Below are 20,929 nucleotides of genomic sequence, written 5' to 3' on the forward strand. Positions count from 1 at the left end.
GAGAATGGACAGGGGCTGAATGGGTGGATGGATGGATGGATGGACAGGGGATGGATGGGTGGATGGATGGGAGAATGGACAGGGGCTAGATGGGTGGATGGATGGATGGACAGGGGATGGATGGGTGGATGGATGGGAGAATGGACAGGGGCTGAATGGGTGGATGGATGGATGGATGGACAGGGGCTGAATGGGTAGATGGATGGATGGACAGGGGATGGATGGGTGGATGGATGGGGGAATGGCAGGGGCTGAATGGGTGGATGGATGGGGGAATGGACAGGGGCTGAATGGGTGGATGGATGGGAGAATGGACAGGGGCTGGATGGGTGGGTGGATGGATGGGAGAATGGACAGGGGCTGAATGGGTGGATGGATGGGGGAATGGACAGGGGCTGGATGGGTGGATGGATGGGGGAATGGACAGGGGCTGAATGGGTGGATGGATGGGGGAATGGACAGGGGCTGGATGGGTGGATGGATGGGGGAATGGACAGGGGCTGAATGGGTGAATGGATGGGAGAATGGACAGTAGCTGGGTTGGTGGATGGGTGGGGGAATGGCTGGGGCTGGATGGGTGGATGGATGAATGGAGTTTTCACAGAAACTTTGAAGATATGAGAAATTGCAGATGCCAGAGTTCTGAACAAAAAAGATACTGGAAGAACTCAGTGGTGAGGTAGCACCTGTGAGGGAAATGGACAGTTGGCATTTTGAACAGTTTAGATGAAGGATCTCAACAAAAAACATATCTTTTTTATTTTCCTCTGCAGATGTGTTCAGATCTCTTGAGTTCTTCCGAATCTTGTTGCCTTGCAAGCTTGGATGTTGTGCCTTGGATAACAAACTTCTATTGCATATATCCAGCAATCTATTCTCCCAGGGATTACTAGGATTGCTGAAGTGCTGGTTGTTAGAAATATTGCAAAAGCTTGTTGAAGACATTACTTCCTTGACTGACAGCATTCCATTAAAGCCACTTTCCCAGTGTTTCTTTCTGTGCTAAAAGGTGAAGTCCCAAATCAGGCCTTTACTGACCCAACACCATTGAAAGCCACCAACTTGATGAAGGGGAAACTTAATTCAGATGTATAAGATAATGAAATGACCTAGGTAGAGTATTTCCCTAAACGGATGGATTACAAACCAGGAAATGAAGATTTGTTGTAATTGGTGGAAGGATCAGAGGCTAATTGAGGAAAAGTTTTCACCTGGAAGGTAATAGGGATATGAAAGAGTGGCAGATGAAGAACCATCATCTCTGAAGGGTCATGACCTGCAGAATCATAGTCAGAGTCATAGAGCTACAGGCCCTGTACAGGAAGGTGTCATTAGGCTGGGGAGTTTGCTTTCAACTAGAATATATTAAAAAAGAGAAGAGACACAAAAGCCTGCCAATTCTGAAATCCGTAGCAACACAAAATCTAATGGGGGATCTTAGTGGGTCATCAGCATCTGTTAGGGAAAGGAATTGTTGATGTTGTGGACTAAGAGTGGAGAGAAAAGAAGGCCAGTATAAATAAATGAAGGGGAGTGGTGAAACAGGAGTTCAAGGTGAGTGGTGGACTGAGGAGGAGTGTAAAATGGTAGGGAAGTTGAGCCTGGAAAGGTGGATGTGGGATTGGTGGCAGGTGAATGTTAGATGGAGGCAGGCAGACAGAGAGAGGAAAAGAAATCTAGAAGTAATGAGATCAGACAGTGCCCAGGTTATTACAGGGTTCCATTCAAGAGAACCATTCATAACCCAAACTGTTTTGGAAGTTGGAAATAAGCACGAACTGCTATGACAAGTATGATAAGAGAGAAGTTGCCATTATCCGGCCTTACTAATTTAGTGTGAGAGTCTATTCAATCCTCCTAGCTCTGTTGGGCTCCACCCAAACACCAATTGTTGTGACTCATCCTCCTCCCATCCTGGTGCAATCTCCCTCTTCAGTCACCAATCACATTGGACTCCTTCCTCACCACTCCCTTTCCTGTCTTTATACTGGCCAACTCGTCTCTCCACTCTCAATCCTGATGCTGGGTTTTGACCCAAAATGTCGACAATTCCTTTCCCCCAGTGTAGGGAGAGAAGGCACAATGGAACTATCCTGTTCCCACCCACAGCAGTCAACGAATCCAACCCTTTCCATCCTGCCAGCCTCTCAAACACCTAGGAAGGACCTGTAATGGTATGAATCATCTCTGTCTCTGATAAATGTTCAGTGGTTCTGTGATAACATTGTTTTCAAATCAGCCAGCTTCATCAATCAATGTCAATATCTTCTTTAAGCTTTCCGAAATTGCATTTGGAGGGTGGTTAGTTCTATTTCAAAGCTGGAAAATTGGCACAGACAAATTTCTGGGCTGTAGTGTTTTCAAGCTGAACTACAAGTCTCAAGCTACAATATAGAGAGTGAATCATCTCAACCTACCCACCTGTCAGACACTCTTTTCACATTTTTTCCACCTTAGAAACCTCAAAACTACATTGATAATAAGTCCTTCTCAAATAGGAGCAACTGCCTACGAACGCAATTCCATTTCCATGGTTCAGATGCTAGCATGAATTCCTTTCAAATATCAAAATTAATTTCATCTCCAACTTTCAAGTTTGGAATTAAAAAGGAAAAAGGCAATATAAAAATTGCGGAACAAAAATTCCGTAGATGTGAGAACTCTGAAATAAATTGGGTGCCAACGTGATGGAATGTTTTCAATATTTTGCTGATCTAGATGTACTGCAGGTAATATCACAGCCTCCAGGTTGGAAATTAGGATTGTATTAGTTTCACTTACAACACAGTTAGTGTGTAATGCTGGTGTTAAGGTTATCCCTCAAAATGCTAGTTATATTGAGGATGCAGGACTACAGACGCAGTGCTGGAGGGTAGGATCAGGCTGGGTAGCTTATTTTTAACTGGAATATACATAATGTGGTATGTCATAAATTTGCAATAATGTCTAACAATTTTTTAGACTTTAGGAATATAACTAAAGGTCTGAGACCTTAAGTTGTTTCAGCTCCATAAATGTTATCATAAATGCCAAGTGATGTTTTACTGCAGGTGTGTTCATGTCAGGTTTTGAAGGTGACAATGTTTATCATTGTTCCCAGGCCTAAAGTGAATGAAGTGTTATGGTTTGGCTGAAAATATAAAAACAGTTATGACATGCTCCTTCTCAAGTATTGAACATTCGATGAAAACGAAAGCCTCTTTAACAGTTTTAAATCAATGATAAGCTACAACAACAAATATTTTTAAGACTTTTGATGAACTTGTTTTTCTGAAGGCTGATTGCAATTGATCTTTAAGGAGAATTTCTTTTGATAAAATAGAAGAAATTATTCCATTATTCATAGTTATAATTGTGGGAGTCTTGAAAGGATCAGTTCATTAAAATTAGATTAGCCTATTTGATTTTTGTTGATTAATCATGCTGAAGTAATGACAGTTTTTAACACTGGTTAATGGGATTTGGTCAATTAAGTTATGTTTGGCAAAAAAATGAAATTAATTACAGGAACAAATTATAGAGTCAAAGTATAGAAGGACGTTGTTTCTTCCTTCGAGTTTATACCAATTATCTGTATAGCAATCTAGTCAATCCTAATCTTCTACTCCATCCCTGTAACCCAGCAAGTTTGTCACCTTTGCATTTGTCTAATTCTCTTCTGAATCTATTGATTACCTCTGCTCCCAGCACCCTCAGAGGCAGTAAATTCCAAAGCACTACCACTTGCTATGCTAGCTGGTGCTGCAGTGTCATTTGCATCGGACTTTGAAGTGTGTGGTCCAGGGTTCAAATCCAGCTGGCTCCTTGCACGCTCTCAATCTGTACTAATGTGTGCATTGGGCTAGCAACTTGGCCCTGTAAAAAATCAGATGTTAAAGAATGTAAAAAAAAGTTAAAGAAATGGAAAAGTTGCTGCCTGATGTGCCACAAGGTGCGGAGAGGACAATATCAATCACTTGCTACATTTGGTCTTTAAGCAAACTTTTACCTAATCTGATATTGACTTTCATAATCCACAAGCCTCAATCTTGTTAATCAAAAAGTTCAAAATTTGAAGTCTTTTATGTGGTACTTCACTCAATACTCTGAGCTCAGAGTATTGGCCTGAACTTGAAAAATTCTTGGAGCAGCCTCTTTTGTGTCCAGCTTTTTTTATTGTTGGGGGGTTGCTCTGCTGCCAGAGAGGAAAGAGTGTATTTTTATTGTTGGTGTGATTGCTCTGCTATGGAGAGGGGAGGCTGTCTTTTTATCACTGCTGAGATCGCCCTGCTATGGAGAGGGAGAATGTTGCCCAGGTTTTCTTTATTTTCGATGTGGACTTGGACTGTGGATTTTCTTTCAGTTTTATGGGTTTTTTTGTATTCTGTGTTTTTTGCCCGATCTTTCTCATTTTTTTTGTGTGCGAGGGAAGGGGATTTGGGGATTGATGTGCCTCTTCCGTTTTTGTTTGATTTTTGTGCAGGGAGGAGGGATTTGGGGGCTGATGATCGTGCTGCCACTCTTTTCCTTTTTGGTTTTGTGGTTATCTAGAGAAGAAGAATTTCAGAGTTGTATACTTTGATAATAAATGAACCTTAGTTTCAGCAAGTTCTCTATCTCTCCCACTATTGAGGAGCTCTGGTTTTGGATCCCCTAGCTTTCCCTCTTGTGAGGGAAATGTACCTAGCCTCTATTCGAAAGGTCCCTTCTTTAAAGATCTTCAAATATTCTCTAAAATTTATTCTTATCAATCTTCATGTGGATATTTGAAATTGCTGTAATTCTAAGTAAAAGTAGATACCCAAATAACACAGTAAAAAAAATCCTAAATTACAAACAACAACCAGAATGAACATTTTTTTGTTCTTAGAATGGAACTAAGTGATGTTTGAGCAAAATGCCAGTCTGAGCTGGTTGTATTTGCTGGCCTATTTTTAAAATTAAACGTAGGCTCTGCAGCAGAATTTTATTTGCATCAGTTCTCTTTCTCTGAGTGGAATAAATTAATGAGAGAATTTCACAATCAGAGATTTGCTTTAAATATAATTGCATGTCTTTATCTTTTCTGATTGATATTCAGATTTTATTGATGGTGAAGACTGATAGACGTTTTTTACCCCCAATGTTTATGGTGCCGTAGCTCCCTCTTCTGACTGACTCGAGTTGGAATTTGCAGAGCATCTCCTAAAAAGAAAACAATTAACTTGTAAAGCCAGTTGTCATCAAGACAGCAAAAAACAATGATGCTTTTTTTCTGTAATGAGTTATCTGCTTTGTGGAAATAATTGAAGTCGTTTATCCCGTTGCATTATTCAGCAGCAGTTCTCTGCCTTGGATTTATCTTTCTCAGTGGCTGGGAGCAAAGATCATTCATAACTTCAGAGTTTCTTCTGAAATGCCTAATTTTTCAAAGGATTTTTCTAGGTGTGATTCTGTGTTCTTAGCTTGCAAATAAATTCTGTCTTTAAGAGGAAGCTGCTTCAGGACTCAGTGGGTGCCACAGTAGTGTAGCGGTTAGTGTGACACTCTTACAGCTCGGGGCATCAGAGCTCAGAGTTCAACTCCAGCACTGTCTCTGAGGAATCTGTACTTCCTCCCGTGGAATGCATGGGTTTTCCCCGCACGCTCCGATTCCTTCCCATGTACCGGGTAGGTTAATTTGTCATTGCAAATTGTTCTGGGATCAGGTTAGGGTTAATCAGGGTGTCGGGGGTCGCTACAGTGGCATGGCTCAAAGGCCTGGAAGGGCCGACTCCAACACACTGTGTCACTAAAGAAATATTGCAAGAAAAAAGTAGGATACCCTAACAATATGAGAAGAAATAGATAGGGTGCTGAGAGTTTGTGGTAGAGCTAGCAAAGACCAGTTGGGCTGACTAGCCTGGTTCAAATTCAGATTCAGAATTACTTATCCCATGTACATTGAAACAAATAATGAAATGCATCATTGGTGTTGACAACCAGCACACCCAAAGGTGACCTGGCGGCAGCCCCCAAGTGTTGCCACACATTCTGGCACCAACATATCATGCTGCAGTGCTTGGGAGAACAACACAGAACACAACATGAACAAAACCACAAGAACAGAACGAGCTCCTTCCCTCTCTCCCACCACATACACAGACAGTCCTCCAACTCCAGGAAAGGCTACGGGCCTTTAGGCTTCATCATTGGGCCATGACATCCGGACTTCTGATGTGGTGTAAATATACAAAATGTTTTGAGAGTTGATATGGTCGTATTTCCAGATAAAAGACTTATGAATGTGTGCGGTACTATATGTGTGTAGCAATATATGAGGTGCTGGAGAAACTCAGCAGCTCAGTTAGCCTCTATGGAGAGAAGTGGACTGAGACCCTTCCCCTGGGCTGGATCTGGAATCTTCATCTGAGCTTTATAGTTGTGGCTCTTCTGTTCAGCAATCAGAGCAATACAAACTTTTGTAGTTTGGATTCAGGGAAATTCTTACCTTTGAATTTTGCATTTATATTCTTTAAGCAAAAAGGCATATTTGCATGAAGTTTAAGCCAGGAATAAAGTTGATCAGTTTTGCATCTTTGATTTATTCTTTCACTGACTCTGAAAGATGCTTTTGCAACAGTGTGTATTACAGCACAGTGTATATAATGTACTTTCCATCATTGTAGTAGATAGTTCATCAGACTACCACTCAGCAGGTAAGAAGTATGAACAATCTGCATGCTTAGCACAGCTAAATGTGCTCCTGTCTGCCCAGTAGTGCTGAACAAAGCAGTTTTATGGAGCCGATATTTTTCCTGACACCAATGCAAAATTCAACACCACACAAAATCTTTTGTAATTACGTAGGACTCTCTTTTATGGATCAATCTTCCCGTGTCATAATTGTTCTTGAATGGGCCATATAATCAACATCTTAAAAGGATTAAATAGGTTAGAGACAATGAAGCTATTCCCTGAGAGAATCAACACAGCAGATTCTTTAAATTACACAGCCATTTACAATTGAAGCCCAGCAGCACTTTTGCATTAAAGTGGTAATCTGGATTTCTCTTGCTCAAAACTCTTAGGATGCTGGATTAGTCGGAGCATTCAGAGAGAGCCAAAATGATTTTACTTAGTTAAAGGTACGGAGGAACAAGGAGCTTAGATAGATAATGAAGTTGAGGTGCAGATTAATTACGACTTTATGGGATGAAGCACAAGGATGGGGAGCTGAATGACTATCCCGCTTCTCTGCTTTTTTTTCATTTGTTTTTCTCCTGCCAGCTGCTCAGTGTATGATTGAAATTTTGACTCGTTAAGCATGCAACATCATGGCATGGTATTGGTTCAATTCACCCTCAGTAAGGTTGATTTCTATTTGCCTTGCTTATTTGTCCAGTGACAAAGCCTGCTCCCTTGATAACCAGTCCAGTTCATTGAGTAGCAGCAACAGGCCCGAGCACTGCTGCTCAGACAGCTGATGCCATCCTGTGTTCCGATTGCTGTATCACCTCAGTTCTGTTTATGTTTGGTGAAAAATTCTGGCCCGGATGCTCATTTTCTGTAAAAGTACAATTCAATATTTGTCCTTCCTGTCAAGACATTAAGTAAATCGATCATTTGTCTCTGTGCCAGAGATCTGTTTAATCCATAACATGATGTGTGACCAGTCTTGCAATTTCATTATTTTCTGTATGTTCAGGTTGAAGATAAGGACAGTGGAAACTACAGTATATCTCAGTTCCGACTAATCATACCACCCACAAAAGATGGAAAGGATGGCTTCGTGATAGAGGAATACACTGGTGTAATCAAGACGTCCATTACATTCAGAAACATGAGGCGCTCATATTATAAGTTTGAAGTTATTGCTACAGACAACTATGGCACAGAACTGAGCAGCAGTGCACAAGTTGTTGTAAGTACTGGACCCGATTTCATTATTTTGTTTCATTTTGAAGCTAAATGGGTTGCCTAACATTTACTGTGCTTTTTTCACCATAACAATTGAAACGCTCTGATTCCATAAGTCGGCTGCATAAGTCTAGGGAAGACAATTTCCAGCACCAGCAAATGTGTGAGATTGTGGTGCAAGCCCCACCTGTTTGTGCGGATGCTGTGTGACTCGTTGTCCTGCTACAAATAAGTACCATGAAATATCGGACAGTAAACAGCATACAATTAAACAATTTAGCTTTATAATTCTTAATTCAACTAAAGGGTTAGTAAAGAAAAAGCAAAAAAAAAAGAAAAGGGCCCATTTTAATGAAACTGTCTAATGTGCACAAGTTGGAGTTCACGGTTTCCCCTTCACTGATCCTCCATCAATGTCCCCAGGCTTCATCGAATCATGGCCCCCCCTCCAGGTCAAGTCCTACAACCTCTTCTCTCCGGTGTCTTTTCCCTTCATCTGTCGCCAGACAAAAGACCCAGCTCACACCGGTCGGTGTCAGGCACACAACACAAAAGCACACTCCATTGGATGAATCACATTCCAAAGCACCTATTATCTCTAACCATAACCCAAACACTGCTTCTACAGAAAGACCGTTACAATAGCTGTCTTCCCAGAGTGTTACACAATAAACTGCTGTCATGTGACTCGTTGAGAAATGTTACATGAAATCACTTGCAGATATATATCACAGTATTTGGAAATTAGTAATTCAGGATGAAGTTTTAACATTTTGGTTCCATCTATTTCAATGCAATTGGTTACTAGATTTATTGTGTGTTCACCAGGAGGGAACCTCCTGCAATCAGCTTATTTTAAAAATGTATGATTGAAAATAAATCTTGGCCAGAGTAAAATACAATCTTAACCACTTCATGCAATTTCTTAAATTGGCCAGTACCTTCCCAGTGTGAGTCAAGTTTGTGCTTCTTACCTGATCTCAGCATGAGTTTGCATCAAATTAAATCATTCCTCATGCTGTATTCCTTTGGAAACATAGATGAGGCAGTTAATCTACATTTTGCAAGAAGTGACCGCATAAGACAACTGCATTTCGTTGTGCAGATCTAAAACGGGACACTACTCATGTACGTCTTGTAGTTACATCCATCTTTTGCTCCACGCTTCACACCTGGCTCATTCACTGATTCTCTGACTAATCACTCAAGCTCCTGAACTGCTGATTTCTGCCATTCCCATCTGAACACCCAGCTCCCATTGTTCTGATCTACATGAGCATCAACACTACAATCCTTCAAAACCCTGCATATTCTGATATAAAATACCCCTAACCTCAACCAAGACACTGCATTTCATTAAACTGGGACCCTACTCTTGAAAGTCTTGTAATCATTCACTGATTCCCCTATTGGAGGTGCCGACCACCACCACATACTTCAGAAAAAAATATTGTTCCTCATATAGTCACCATATAAATAGCAAAAAAAAATCTTAGCATCAGACAACCAGATTTACATAATTTCATTCCAAACATTTAGCTTTATAGTCATGTTGTCTTTAATGAAGAATTAGTAGGTCGGATCATCAGAATTGTGTTTTGTTTCTCCAGGTCTCAGTAGTGAATGAATTGGATATGCAGGTGATTGTTTCAAATGTTCCTCCTACACTAGTGGAACAGAACAAGGATCAGCTAATTGGGTAAGATGCAATTCTCATACTTTAACATGTAAATTGTTATTTGCCTTAATAGAAAAAAAAACTTGACTTTCTTTAAAATTGTTGCTGATATTTTACTTGTTGACAACTACATCATAGTGAGCAGCTGTTCCAGGTAAAATACAGAGGAAACAACTGATTTTCTGCATTATTCTTCAATGACATGATTTAACCTAAAATTAGTGCTGATCACTTTAGGAAAATCATAAAATAAATGAAATTATTTTATTGGCAGTTTCAAAGGATAAAAATGATCTTTTGCTGATGACACTAAATTGAGTAGAAAAGCAAATTGTGCAGAAGATATGGAGAGTCTGCAGAGAGATATAGATAGGTTAAGTGAATGGTCAAGGGTCTGGCAGATGCAGTAAAATGTTGGTAAGTCATCCACTTTGGAAGGAAAAATGGAAGATCAGATTATTAGATTATTATTCAAATGGTAAAAAATTGCAGCATTGCTGCTGTGCAGAGGGGCTTGCGGGTGCTTATGCATGAATCACAAAAAGATGGTTTGCAGGAGCAGCAGGCTATCAAGAATGCAAATGGGATATTGGCCTTCATTGCTAGAGGGATTGAATTTAAGAGCAGGGAGGTTATGCTACAACTGTACAGGGTACTGGTGAGGCTGCACCTGGAGTACTGTGTGCACTTCTGGTCTCCTTATTTGAGGAATGATATACTGGCTTTGGAGGCAGTACAGAGGAGGTTCAGAGATGAGGGGATTAGACTATGAGGAGAGATTGAGTCGCCTGGTACTGAACTCGCTGGAATTCAGAAAAATGAGAGGAGATCCTATAGAAACATATAAAATTATGAAAGGGATAGATAAGATAGAAGCAGGAAAGTTGTTTCCACTGGTAGGTGAGACTAGAACTAGGGGACATAGCCTCAAGATTTGGGAGAGTAGATTTAGGATGGAGATGAGAAGGAACTGCTTTTCCCAGAGGGCGGTGAATCTGTGGAATTCTCTGCCCAATGAAGCAATGAAGACTACCTCAGTAAATATCTTTAAGACAAGGCAGGGTAGATTTTTGCATAGGAGGGGAATTAAAGTTTATGGGGTAAAGGCAGGCAGGTGGAGATGAGTCAATGGCCAGATCAATCAGGATCTTATCGAATGGCGGAGCAGGCTTGACGGGCCAGATGGCCGACTCCTGCTCCCATTTTTTATGTTCTTACGTTTTGTTACATTTGGCCCATGCCTCATGTTTTATACAGAAGGATTAAATATTGGTATAATATTAACTACACTGCATTATCCTTGTTGAGTATCACTAAGGGAGCTCTTGAGAATCAGAATGTAAATAGACCTAATAAATAAGTGTTGGAAAATGTCAGGATTTTTATATTTATTCATTCATAATGTATGGACATTATTAGTTTTTATTGTTTATTACTAATTGCCTGGTACAGAGTGTTTGCTTAGCAATTCCAGGAAGTGGTCAGCCTATAGTTATGTATCTGGGTTACATTTAGGCCCAAGAAAGGAAGGATGGCAGATATTATTTTCATAACTATATTAATGAAACTACTGTATTTTAAATTAATAATATAGTGAACTACACTATAAGCACTTCAAGCCACTTTTTAATGCTGCTTATATTGTTTGATCATGCTAGTATTTATATATTTATGTACATTTTATTCCATATTTGTACTTTGAACTTTATTTTTATATCATTCTTCATTCTGTACAATTCTTGAATGTTGTTTTTGTTGCATGTAGCAACAACACCCCACAGCAATTTCCTAGTACATACAAATGTACAGTATATGGTGAATAAAGTTGATCCTTGATCCTTGAATATGGTTGTTTAACAGTCACCATAAATAATATTTGCTTACAACGTAGAAGGAGGTTTTTCTGCCCTTTGACTGTATTCTGGCTCCCAAAGTGATTCCATTTGTCACATTGACCCAGTTATTCCCTTGGAACATTCTCTCTCATGACCATCAACTCCCCCTGACCTTCCTGTCACACGCCTGAATTCCTGTTCATTTACAGTGGCCTATTAAATTATTAATCAGCATATCTTTGGGGTACAGGAGGAAAGCAAAGCACCCGGAGGAAAGCCATGCAGTCATAGAGAGAACTTGCAAAATCCACACCAGTCACACCAGAGATCAAGATTGAAACCTTGCTGCCAAAGCACTCCCATTTAAAGTTTAAAATGCCAGCTATTAACTTAATTACATGAATTTCAGCTCCCCAGTTTCAGTGCTGGAATTTGAATTCATGCACTGAATTTATTAAAGAATTCAGGCTTTAAGATACTAATCAAATATGGTTGCGGAAATATGGTTACATACTTTTCTGGAAAGCAGTGACCTTGTAACAACCACTCTATAAGTGTTGACCATACCTTTGCCTTTACGGGAGTTGCTTGATGCTGAATTCATCCAGAAGTTTGTTTTTTGTTCCTGATTCCATCATCTGCACTCTCTTGTGTCTCTATCCTTCTGTGGATCCTTATAATCTTCCAGCATAGACATGAGATCCATTTGGTTTCTAGTTTCACATCATAACACATAGGTGCAGAGTTAGGCCATTCGGCCCATTGAGTCTGCTCTGCCATTTAACAATGCTGATTCTTTTCAACCCCATTCTCACGCCTTTTCCCTTTACCATTAATCCCCATGTCATTAAAGAATTTACCATCCTCTGTCCTAGATGCACCCAGAGTCTTCATCCCCACAGCCAAGTGTGCAACGAATTCCACAGAATCAACACCCTCTGTTGAAGAAATTCCTTCCCATCTCATTTTTAAAGGGATACCCCTTTACTCTGAGGCTGTGGTTTTGGAGCTTTATTCTTTCCTCCTAATGGAAACATCTTGAAATCATTTCATCAAATGGTCAGTAATTGAAGTCTCTCATTACTACTTAAGCTTGAAGCTATTGTTCCTGACTAGTTACTGTGATACAGAAAAAGGCCATTTGGCCCATCGAGTCTATTGAGCAATCCCATAAGTTGCATTCTCTATTTCTCTGTGCACTTACGGTACAACTTATTCTGTCTCACATTCCTACTTGGGCCACTCACGTCACCTGAGGGTAATTTACATCAACCAGTTAAATTATCTGCTTTGGGACATAGAAGGAAATCAGAGAACCCAGAGAAATTGTATACAGTCACAAGGAGAACATGCAGACTTCACACAGACGTCATCCAAGGTCTGATTCAAACCTAGGTGTGTGAGACAACAGCACTAATTACTGAATGCTACCTTGCTGCCTTCTCGCCTTTATATTAAAGCTTAGTGATTTTTCTTTCATATTCATTTGCAGAATAAAGTTGTCACTGAAAACGCCACTATATATTGACATACTTAAATGCCCTTGAACTGACTGCTTTGCTGGGGTCCAGTGTCATATTTAGTTAGATGGGGTAAGAATAAAGATTTCCTATCTTAACAAAAACATTAGTGAGTCATAACAACAATCCAGTTGTTTCATGGAAGCAATAACTAAAAGTGGCTTTTGATTCTGAGTTTATTCAATGAACAGAATTTTAAATCCTTTGCTTATAAAGCTCTTGCATCCAGATGCTGGGCCCAGCTTTTGTTGGGGATCTCAGGAGGATGGATCTTTGCTCAGCATTTAATTAGAAGAACAATACTTCATATTCAGCCTAGAAGTATTCTACAACCCAGTGGTATAAAGAGTGAATTTTCCCTTCCACCCTGTGATATCTTTCTGTGTTTGTATGTCTCGCTCCCCCCCCCCACTCTCTCTCTCGCTCCAATATCTCTCCTCCTGATTCACTTCTAGACCTCTCATTTTTCTTCCCTTTCTCATGCCCTCTCCCTCCTGTCCCCATCATCCATTTTCCTTCGAGCCTTCCTGACTGGAGGAATTCAGCAGGTCAGGCAACATCTATAGAGAGGAATAAACAGTCATCTTTTCAGGCTAAGACATTTCATCATTTTCCTCCCACCTTAGTTCCATCCACCCAATATCCCTCCCACTTCTGCTTCCATTTGCCCATAATTTCTCCTTGAAAGCTTTCTTTATTACCTTGGAGACACAGGAGACTGCAGACATTGGAATCTGGAGCAACAAGCAATTTCTGGAGGAACTCATCAAGTTCAGCAGCATCTTTTGGAGGATATGAGTTGTCAACATTCAGATCATAAGTTCCGATGCAGGGTTTTGACCCAAAATTTAGACAAATCCTTTGCCCCCGCAAATGTGACTTGCCATGCTGACTTCCTCCTGCGGATTGCTTGTGGCTACACAGCATCACCTTCATACTTTTCAGGTTCCAGTGCACTCGGACTTTTTACCCCTGATTCTCACCCTCCAGTCTCTATCTCCACCTTCATCCTCCCCTCCCTGATCTGCAAATGGAACTAGTTTAAATGGACAGTCTGGTCAGCTTGGATGAGTTGGGCTTAAGGGTATATTTCCATTGTGTAGCACTTGATAACTAGGTCACTAATCTGAAGCACCTTGAAGCAGACCAGAAGATTGTGCAGACACTTATGTAAGCGGGCGAAGAATCAGAATCAATTTTATTATCTTCAGCGTACAGTACTGTGCAAAGGTTTAGACATATATGTATAGGTAGCTTTTTGCATAGTACTATATGTTGTGAAGTTTATTGTTTTGTGGCAGCATTACATAAAATATACTATAAATAATAAAAGAAATAGAAGAATATATATAAAAATAAATATGCAAAAAGAAAGCAAAATTAGTGAGATAGTGTTCATGGGTTCATTGTCCATTCAGTAGATCTGATGGCAGAGGGAAGAAGCCATTCCTAAGACATCGAATACTTGTTTTCAGGCTCCTGGACCTCCCCTCTGATGAGAAGAGTGTGTGATCTGGGTACTGGGGATTCTTTATGATGGATACTACTTTTTGAGGCATCACCTTTTTAAGGTAGAAAGACTGCAGCATTAACCAAAGTAGCATATCTCAGAATGTTGGTCAGGTTGGCCACTTGGAATGAGCAAACAAAGAAAATATGGCAATGCCAGGGAATTCCATAATTAAAGGCAAGTGTGTCACCCACCACACCCAAAGGCAAAAAAATCCCAAAGGTATATTATCTATCCAGCACTAGATATATCCATGCAGCTGGGCAGGGAATCGAGGGGGAAAATATAGTGTTTGTAGACTGTGTTAACATAACTAACGAGAAAGGAGAAGATCCTGCTGAGGAAGTACAGGTTGAGTACCCCTTATCCGAAATCCTTGGGGCCAGAAGTGTTTCAAAATTCAGGTTTTTTCGGACTTTAGAAGATACAGTGAGACAGCTTGGGATCACCATCATTTCCTCCTCTGAAATGTGCTACCAGTAGACAGTCTGTGTCTTGCAACAGTAAAAATTATTACATATCATGAATATAATGAAAATACGTGTGCAAGGTGGAAAAAAAAGGAGCTTGGCAACATTGGGATACCGCCACCTTGTTGTGCTGGAGAGGCTCGTGTGATCCTGAGAAACTGAGAGAGCTTAGCTCCCGTTAGGGTCAAGGGGAGGATCCAGATCTAACCAAGACCTCAACGGCAGAGCAGACGGGAGATGGGGGTAAATTAGAGTCTCCAGAATCTCAGAACTACGAGGATCGCCACAACAGCTGTGAAGGCGGAGGAAGGCCGCGACAGAAGACAGCCCTCAATCGCCTTGGTCTCCACGCCATTGGAGATAGTCCTTTTTCCTGTCAAGGAGCATGTGGTGGCTGCTTGTTCATCAGTCTCTCCATATTAAAAGTCCTCACACATAGCCATTTTTCCTGGTACCAGGAGAGGAATCATACTTGACCACGAGTGATCGCTGATGATGATGATTGATGTCATGTTTTGATTAAAAGGTGACAGTATGCTATATTTGCATTTTACTTTTTTTTAGGTTTTAAGTAAAGTATAAAAACAATCAGCGCAGTAGGCTTATGATGTTAGATTTTCATCTTGGCAAACTCATCAATGAATTTATTTGCTGCTTTGTGATCAGCAGATGCTTTAAAATTTAATGCTGTACTTATTCTTAAATTTCTGCAACCCTAAAGCTGAATTTTCAACATTACCTTTAATTTTCATTAACTTCTGTTCATTGCATATGTCAGTGGTGTGCAGGAACCTGCACATCGCCTGGGAACCTTCCCATCACCTTGTGGAATTCTGTATTTATGTCATCGTGGCAGCACTCAAAAATTTCGGAGGTTGTTGGATTTTGGATTTTTGGATAAAGAATACTCAACTTGTATGAGGAACTGAGAATTAAAAAGCAAGACCATGAAGATAACAAAATTCCGTAGGATTTGTGCCTGACAGGTTATGAGTCTGTTAGGGTTAGTGTTAGGAACATCTGTTTTCCTTTCATGACAGCAGTACTAGGAACAAAAAAGTGATTCAGTAATAGAGTAGACATTCCTCAATCCAGAACACAAACTGTATCCCAGCCAAAGTTTAAATCCGGAGATGGCAAAACTTTTCAGTTAGTTATAATGGAGGAATCGACAAGAAATAAATACTAGCAAAACAGGAAAGGAAGGAATAGTACAGCTGAAACTAAGGGGGAATGGAAATTAAATTAAATAGAGGTGTAGCATATGAGTTTAAAAGACATTTCACAAAACTATCTGTTCAGCAATGCACCAAGTATCTATATTCATACCCAGAAGCTGGAGGCAGTAATATATTGCACCAAAATAGTATAATTAGGATTAATGAGGTGAAGCAATGGCATAATCAGAAATGCAGATTAAACATTGCGGGATGCAGCTTACTTAGAAAAGCTTGTGTTAAAGAAGAGGTGGAGGAGTTGTTTTTAATAAAAATAGCATATAGCAGAAAAGTACAGATGGCCAATGATAAAAGATAATGAGGATTTATTCAAACCAGTATGTTTGAATAATTCCAAAAGTGGAGGAGACTTACAGGAAGAAACTTTGTAATAAATTAGGGGAATAAGTAATATATTCTGGAAAGGATATTGGGACTCTAGAGAAGATGCTTAAAACATTTACAAAGCTGATATTCAAAAGTGGAGTTTAAATCCATCAGCAAAGGATAAACAGTTGAGTTCATTATGCCTGAAAAAAAAGGATGTGGAATCATAGAACATAAAACATAAAACAGTACAGGCCTTTTGGCCAGAATCATGTACCGACCGTTTAACTTACTCCAAGATCAATCTAATACTTACCTCTAACATACCCATCCATTTTTCTTTATCCATGTGCCTATCTAAGAGTCTCTTAAATGTCCCTAATGTATCTTCTTCTACCATTACCCCTGAGGTCTGTTTGTAAAATCTACCCTGGAAATCACCCTGGAAAATGTCGCTGCTGTCCAGTGTATCTGACAAGGGTGTATGTACAGTTACGTCCCAGTGCTGTGTGTGAGAGCGAGAGAGAGAGAGAGAGAGATTGATTCAACAGTTCACTAACTTTTAATAGGAACTGTACAGAATAAAATAAAAAAACAGTGACTGCTAAGCCAACTGGGCCAATAACTAAAACCAGGCCAGTGACAGCACTCAACAGGAAATCAAGGTGGAGAGGGTCAGCAACTTTAAATTCCTTGGTCTTATTATTTCAGATTACCTGTCCTGGTACAGCATGTAAGTGCAATTAAAAAGAAAGAAACCTCTATTTTCTTAGGCGTTTTCAAAGATTCAGCATGACATCTAAAACTTTGACAAACTTCTATACTTCTATATATAGAGTATATTGTCTGGCTGCATCACAGTCTGGTATGGAAACACCAATGCCCTTGAATGGAAAAATCCTGTAAAAAGTAGTTGATATGCCCAGTCCTTCACAGGTAAAGCCCTCCCCACCATTGAGCACATCTACATGAAGCTTTGTTACAGAAAAGCAGCGTCTATTATAAGGGACCCCCACCACCCAGGTCACCCTCTCTTCTCACTGCTGCCATCAGGAAGGAGGAACAGGAGCCTCAGGACTCACACCACCAGGTTCAGGAACAGTTAATATCCCTCAACCATCAGGCTCTTGGACCAAACGGGGTAACTTCACTCAACTTCACTTGCCCCATCACTGAACTGTTCCCACAGCCTATGGACTCACTTTCAAAGACTCTTCATTTTGTGTTCTCAATTTTAATTGTATATTTATTATTAGTATTATTTCTTTTTTTCTTTCTTTCTGTGTCTGCACAGTTTGCTGTCTTAGGTGCAGCCTTTCATTGATCCAATTATGGTTATTGGATTTATTGAGTATGCCCACAAGAAAATGAATCTCAGGGTTGTATTTGGTAATATATATGTACTTTAATAATAAATTTACTTTGAACTTTGAACTAATAATCCTTCCATTAACTCTATACTCTGTCTTCAAGTTCAATCTTCCAAAGTGAATCACATCAAACTTCTCTGGGTTGAACTCAGCCTGCCTTTTCTCAGCCCAGTTCTGCATCGTGTCAATGTCGTGTTGTCGTTTGCGACAAATTTCTACACGATTCACAACACTACCAACTTTCGTGTCATCAGCAAACTTACTAACCCACCCTTTCACTTCCTCATTAAAGTCATTTATAAAAATTATAAGGAGCAAGGATCCCAGAGCAAATCCCTGTGGAACACCATTGGCCACTGACCTTCAGGCAGAATATGCCTTTCTATCATCACTCTCTGTCTTCTGTGGACAACCAGTTCCAAATCCATGCAGCCAAGTTTCCTTGGACACCATGGCCCTGGGGATTTATCCACCCTAATTTACCTGAAGATAGCATACGCTTTCTCTGTAATCTGTATAGGGTCTATGACCTCACTGTTGCTTTGCCTCCCTTCTGTACACTCTGTGTCCATCCCCCAAGTAAATACAGGTGCAAAAAATCAGTTTAAGATTTCCCCCATCTCATTCAGCTCCACGCATAGATTAGCACTCTGATTTTCCAGAGGCCCAATTTTGACTCTTGCAATTCTTTAGCTCTTAATATATCTGCAGAAGTCCTTAGGATTCTCCTTCACCTTGTCTGTCATGCCTTTTTTATAGCCCTCCAGATTGCCTTCTTTAATGTTCTCTTGCATTTCTTACACTCCTCAAGTGGCTCATTTGTTACCTGCCTATACCTGCTATGCCCCTCCGTTCTCTTAACCATGCATCAATATTCAAGTTTGTTGATGCCATGGGCCAAATCTAAGGTGGTGATGAATCAGCATATGGAGGGAGCTTGAAAATCAGGCAACAACAACCTCTCACGCAGTGTCAGCAAGACCAAGGAGCTGATTGTAGACTTAACGAGGGGGAAAGCAGAGGTCCATGAGCCAGTCATTATTGGAGAATCGCAGGTGGGGAGGGTTAGCAACTTTAAATTCCTAGGTGTTATTATTTTGGAGGATTTGTCCTGGGCCCAGAACATAAGTGAAATTGCGAAAAAAGCACTGCAGCATCTCTACTTCCTTGGCAGTATGTGTAAGTTCGGCCCAGTATATCACAGGTAAAACCCTCCCAATCATCGAGCACATCTACATGAAGCAGTGTTGTAGGGGGGCAGTGTCCATCAGCAGGGATTGCCACAAGTCATGCTTTCTTCTTGCTGTTGCCTCAGGAGTCGCACCACCAGGTTCAAGAGCAGTCACTCCCCCTTGGGCTCTTGAACAAAAGGGGTTAACCTCTCAACTTCACTTGCCCCCTCATTGAAATGTTCCTACAACCAGGGTTGCTTACCCTCCTACTGAAGAATGCTGTGGACTCAATCCAAAATATCCCTGACCCTGGCATTCTGGAGGCAACATACCATCCGGGGATCTCATTCTTGTCCACCGTACTTCATTTCTGTTCCCCTAAGCAATGAATCCCCTATCACTACCTTCCTTTCTGAGCCAGAATCAGTACCAGAGACCTGACTGCTGTGGCATTCCACTCCTAGGTCGTCATCCCCCCCAACAGTATCTGCTACTTATCCCCTTTTGCCCTCCTGATGGTCGCCCAGTTACCTGTGTCCTACATCTTGGGTGTAATTACCACCCTGTAGGTCCTGTCTATCAACCCCTCAGCCTCCTGAATGATCCAGAGTCCATCCACTTTCAGCTCCCAATTCCTTAATACAGTCTGTTAGAAGCTGCAGCTGGATGATCTTAGTGCAAGTGTAGTCATCAGGGACACTGGTGGTCTCCCTGCCTTCCCACATCCTGCAAGAGAAGCATTCCGCTATCCTGTTTGGCATCCTCACAGCCTTAAATGTGTAGTAAGATGGAAAGAATAAATAATGAAAATCTATCTAACTATGGCCTACGCCTCCCCTCACCGAAGCCTTGATGAGGCAAAGCCTCAGCTCCTCCACTCTAACACTGGCCCACTCACACATTGCCTGCTCTGCTTAAACTTGTCTTCTTTTTATAGGACCTTGCCAAGTGCCTAATTTCACAGAATCCAATGTCTCCTCAGGAATTGTGGTGCACAAAATGTGCTAAGTGCCCCAACTCGCTTCTTCCCAACTCTCTCTCCCACCAGGCAATCCAATGTCTCCTCGGGCACTGTAGCTCATAAAATGTGCCGATTGCTCCCACTCACTTCTTTTGAACTCTCCCTCCCTCTGTGCCATCCAGTATGATACAAGACAGTGGCCTACATCGGTCTTCTCCCCACACTGATGTTTTAGAATGGATTTTTCAAACAAGGCTGTTGGGCTAAACCTCTGTGACTATGAGAGCAAATAAGAAGAGTCCCCTGTTGTAGTCAATGCTTATCACAGCTGGTTGTCTTATTTCACCACTTAATTAGGAACCTTGCTGTTGGAGCAGGTGAACAGAGCAGAGCACAGCTGTGTCATTTTTGGCCAGCAGCTTTCATAACTCCTCATAAGCACATCTTAAACTCCACATAAAAAATACTTGAATTTTTACCAAGGAATATTAAAATGTGCAAAATTGTGGAATGAGCTGCTTATTAATTTGAAATGTCTATTTTAAAAAAACTGTCAACATGGCCACACTCAGTGAAAGGAGCAGAATTAGGCCATTCAGCCCTTTGAATGTGCTCTGCCATTTAGTCATAGCTGATTTATTATCCCCTCTCAACCCCATTTTACTGCCTTCTTCCCTTTAGGGATATTTGAGCTTCAGTTTTAATCATCTCAGTCTCCAAAAACAAAACACGGCAAGGTTAAATTTAGACTGAGCCAGCATAGTGCCATGAGCACATTCCATTCACCCATAACACCATTTCATCAAGCCAGCCAAGGATCCTACTGTAGCTGGGCATTCATCATTGGGTCCTGCAGACTGATTTTAAGTAGGAAGTGAGATGTACAGGTTGTGAAACCCTATTGTGTGAGGCACAGATAGTCATAGCGAGTATTTCAAAATTAACTTATTAAATCTCTGCTAGACCATGTCAAGTGCCGTGCTGTTGGTAGTCTCTAGTAATACAACTATCC

The 20,929-nt window shown here is 40.8% G+C and overlaps 1 protein-coding gene across 2 annotated transcripts in view; it reads left to right on the forward strand.

Annotated features, from left to right (window-relative positions):
• The window catches only part of pcdh15b (protocadherin-related 15b), a 1,734,278-nt gene that overhangs the window by 1,634,040 nt on the left and 79,309 nt on the right, over positions 1-20,929 (forward strand). For both annotated transcript variants that reach the window (XM_073027317.1, XM_073027316.1), the window contains exons 33-34: positions 7,646-7,861; positions 9,468-9,556. In XM_073027317.1, the coding sequence (XP_072883418.1) occupies positions 7,646-7,861; positions 9,468-9,556 (305 nt within the window). The remainder of the gene's footprint in view (positions 1-7,645; positions 7,862-9,467; positions 9,557-20,929) is intronic.

The sequence above is a fragment of the Hemitrygon akajei genome, chromosome 23 (assembly GCF_048418815.1).
Source record: "Hemitrygon akajei chromosome 23, sHemAka1.3, whole genome shotgun sequence".
Classification (NCBI taxonomy): Eukaryota; Metazoa; Chordata; class Chondrichthyes; order Myliobatiformes; family Dasyatidae; genus Hemitrygon; species Hemitrygon akajei.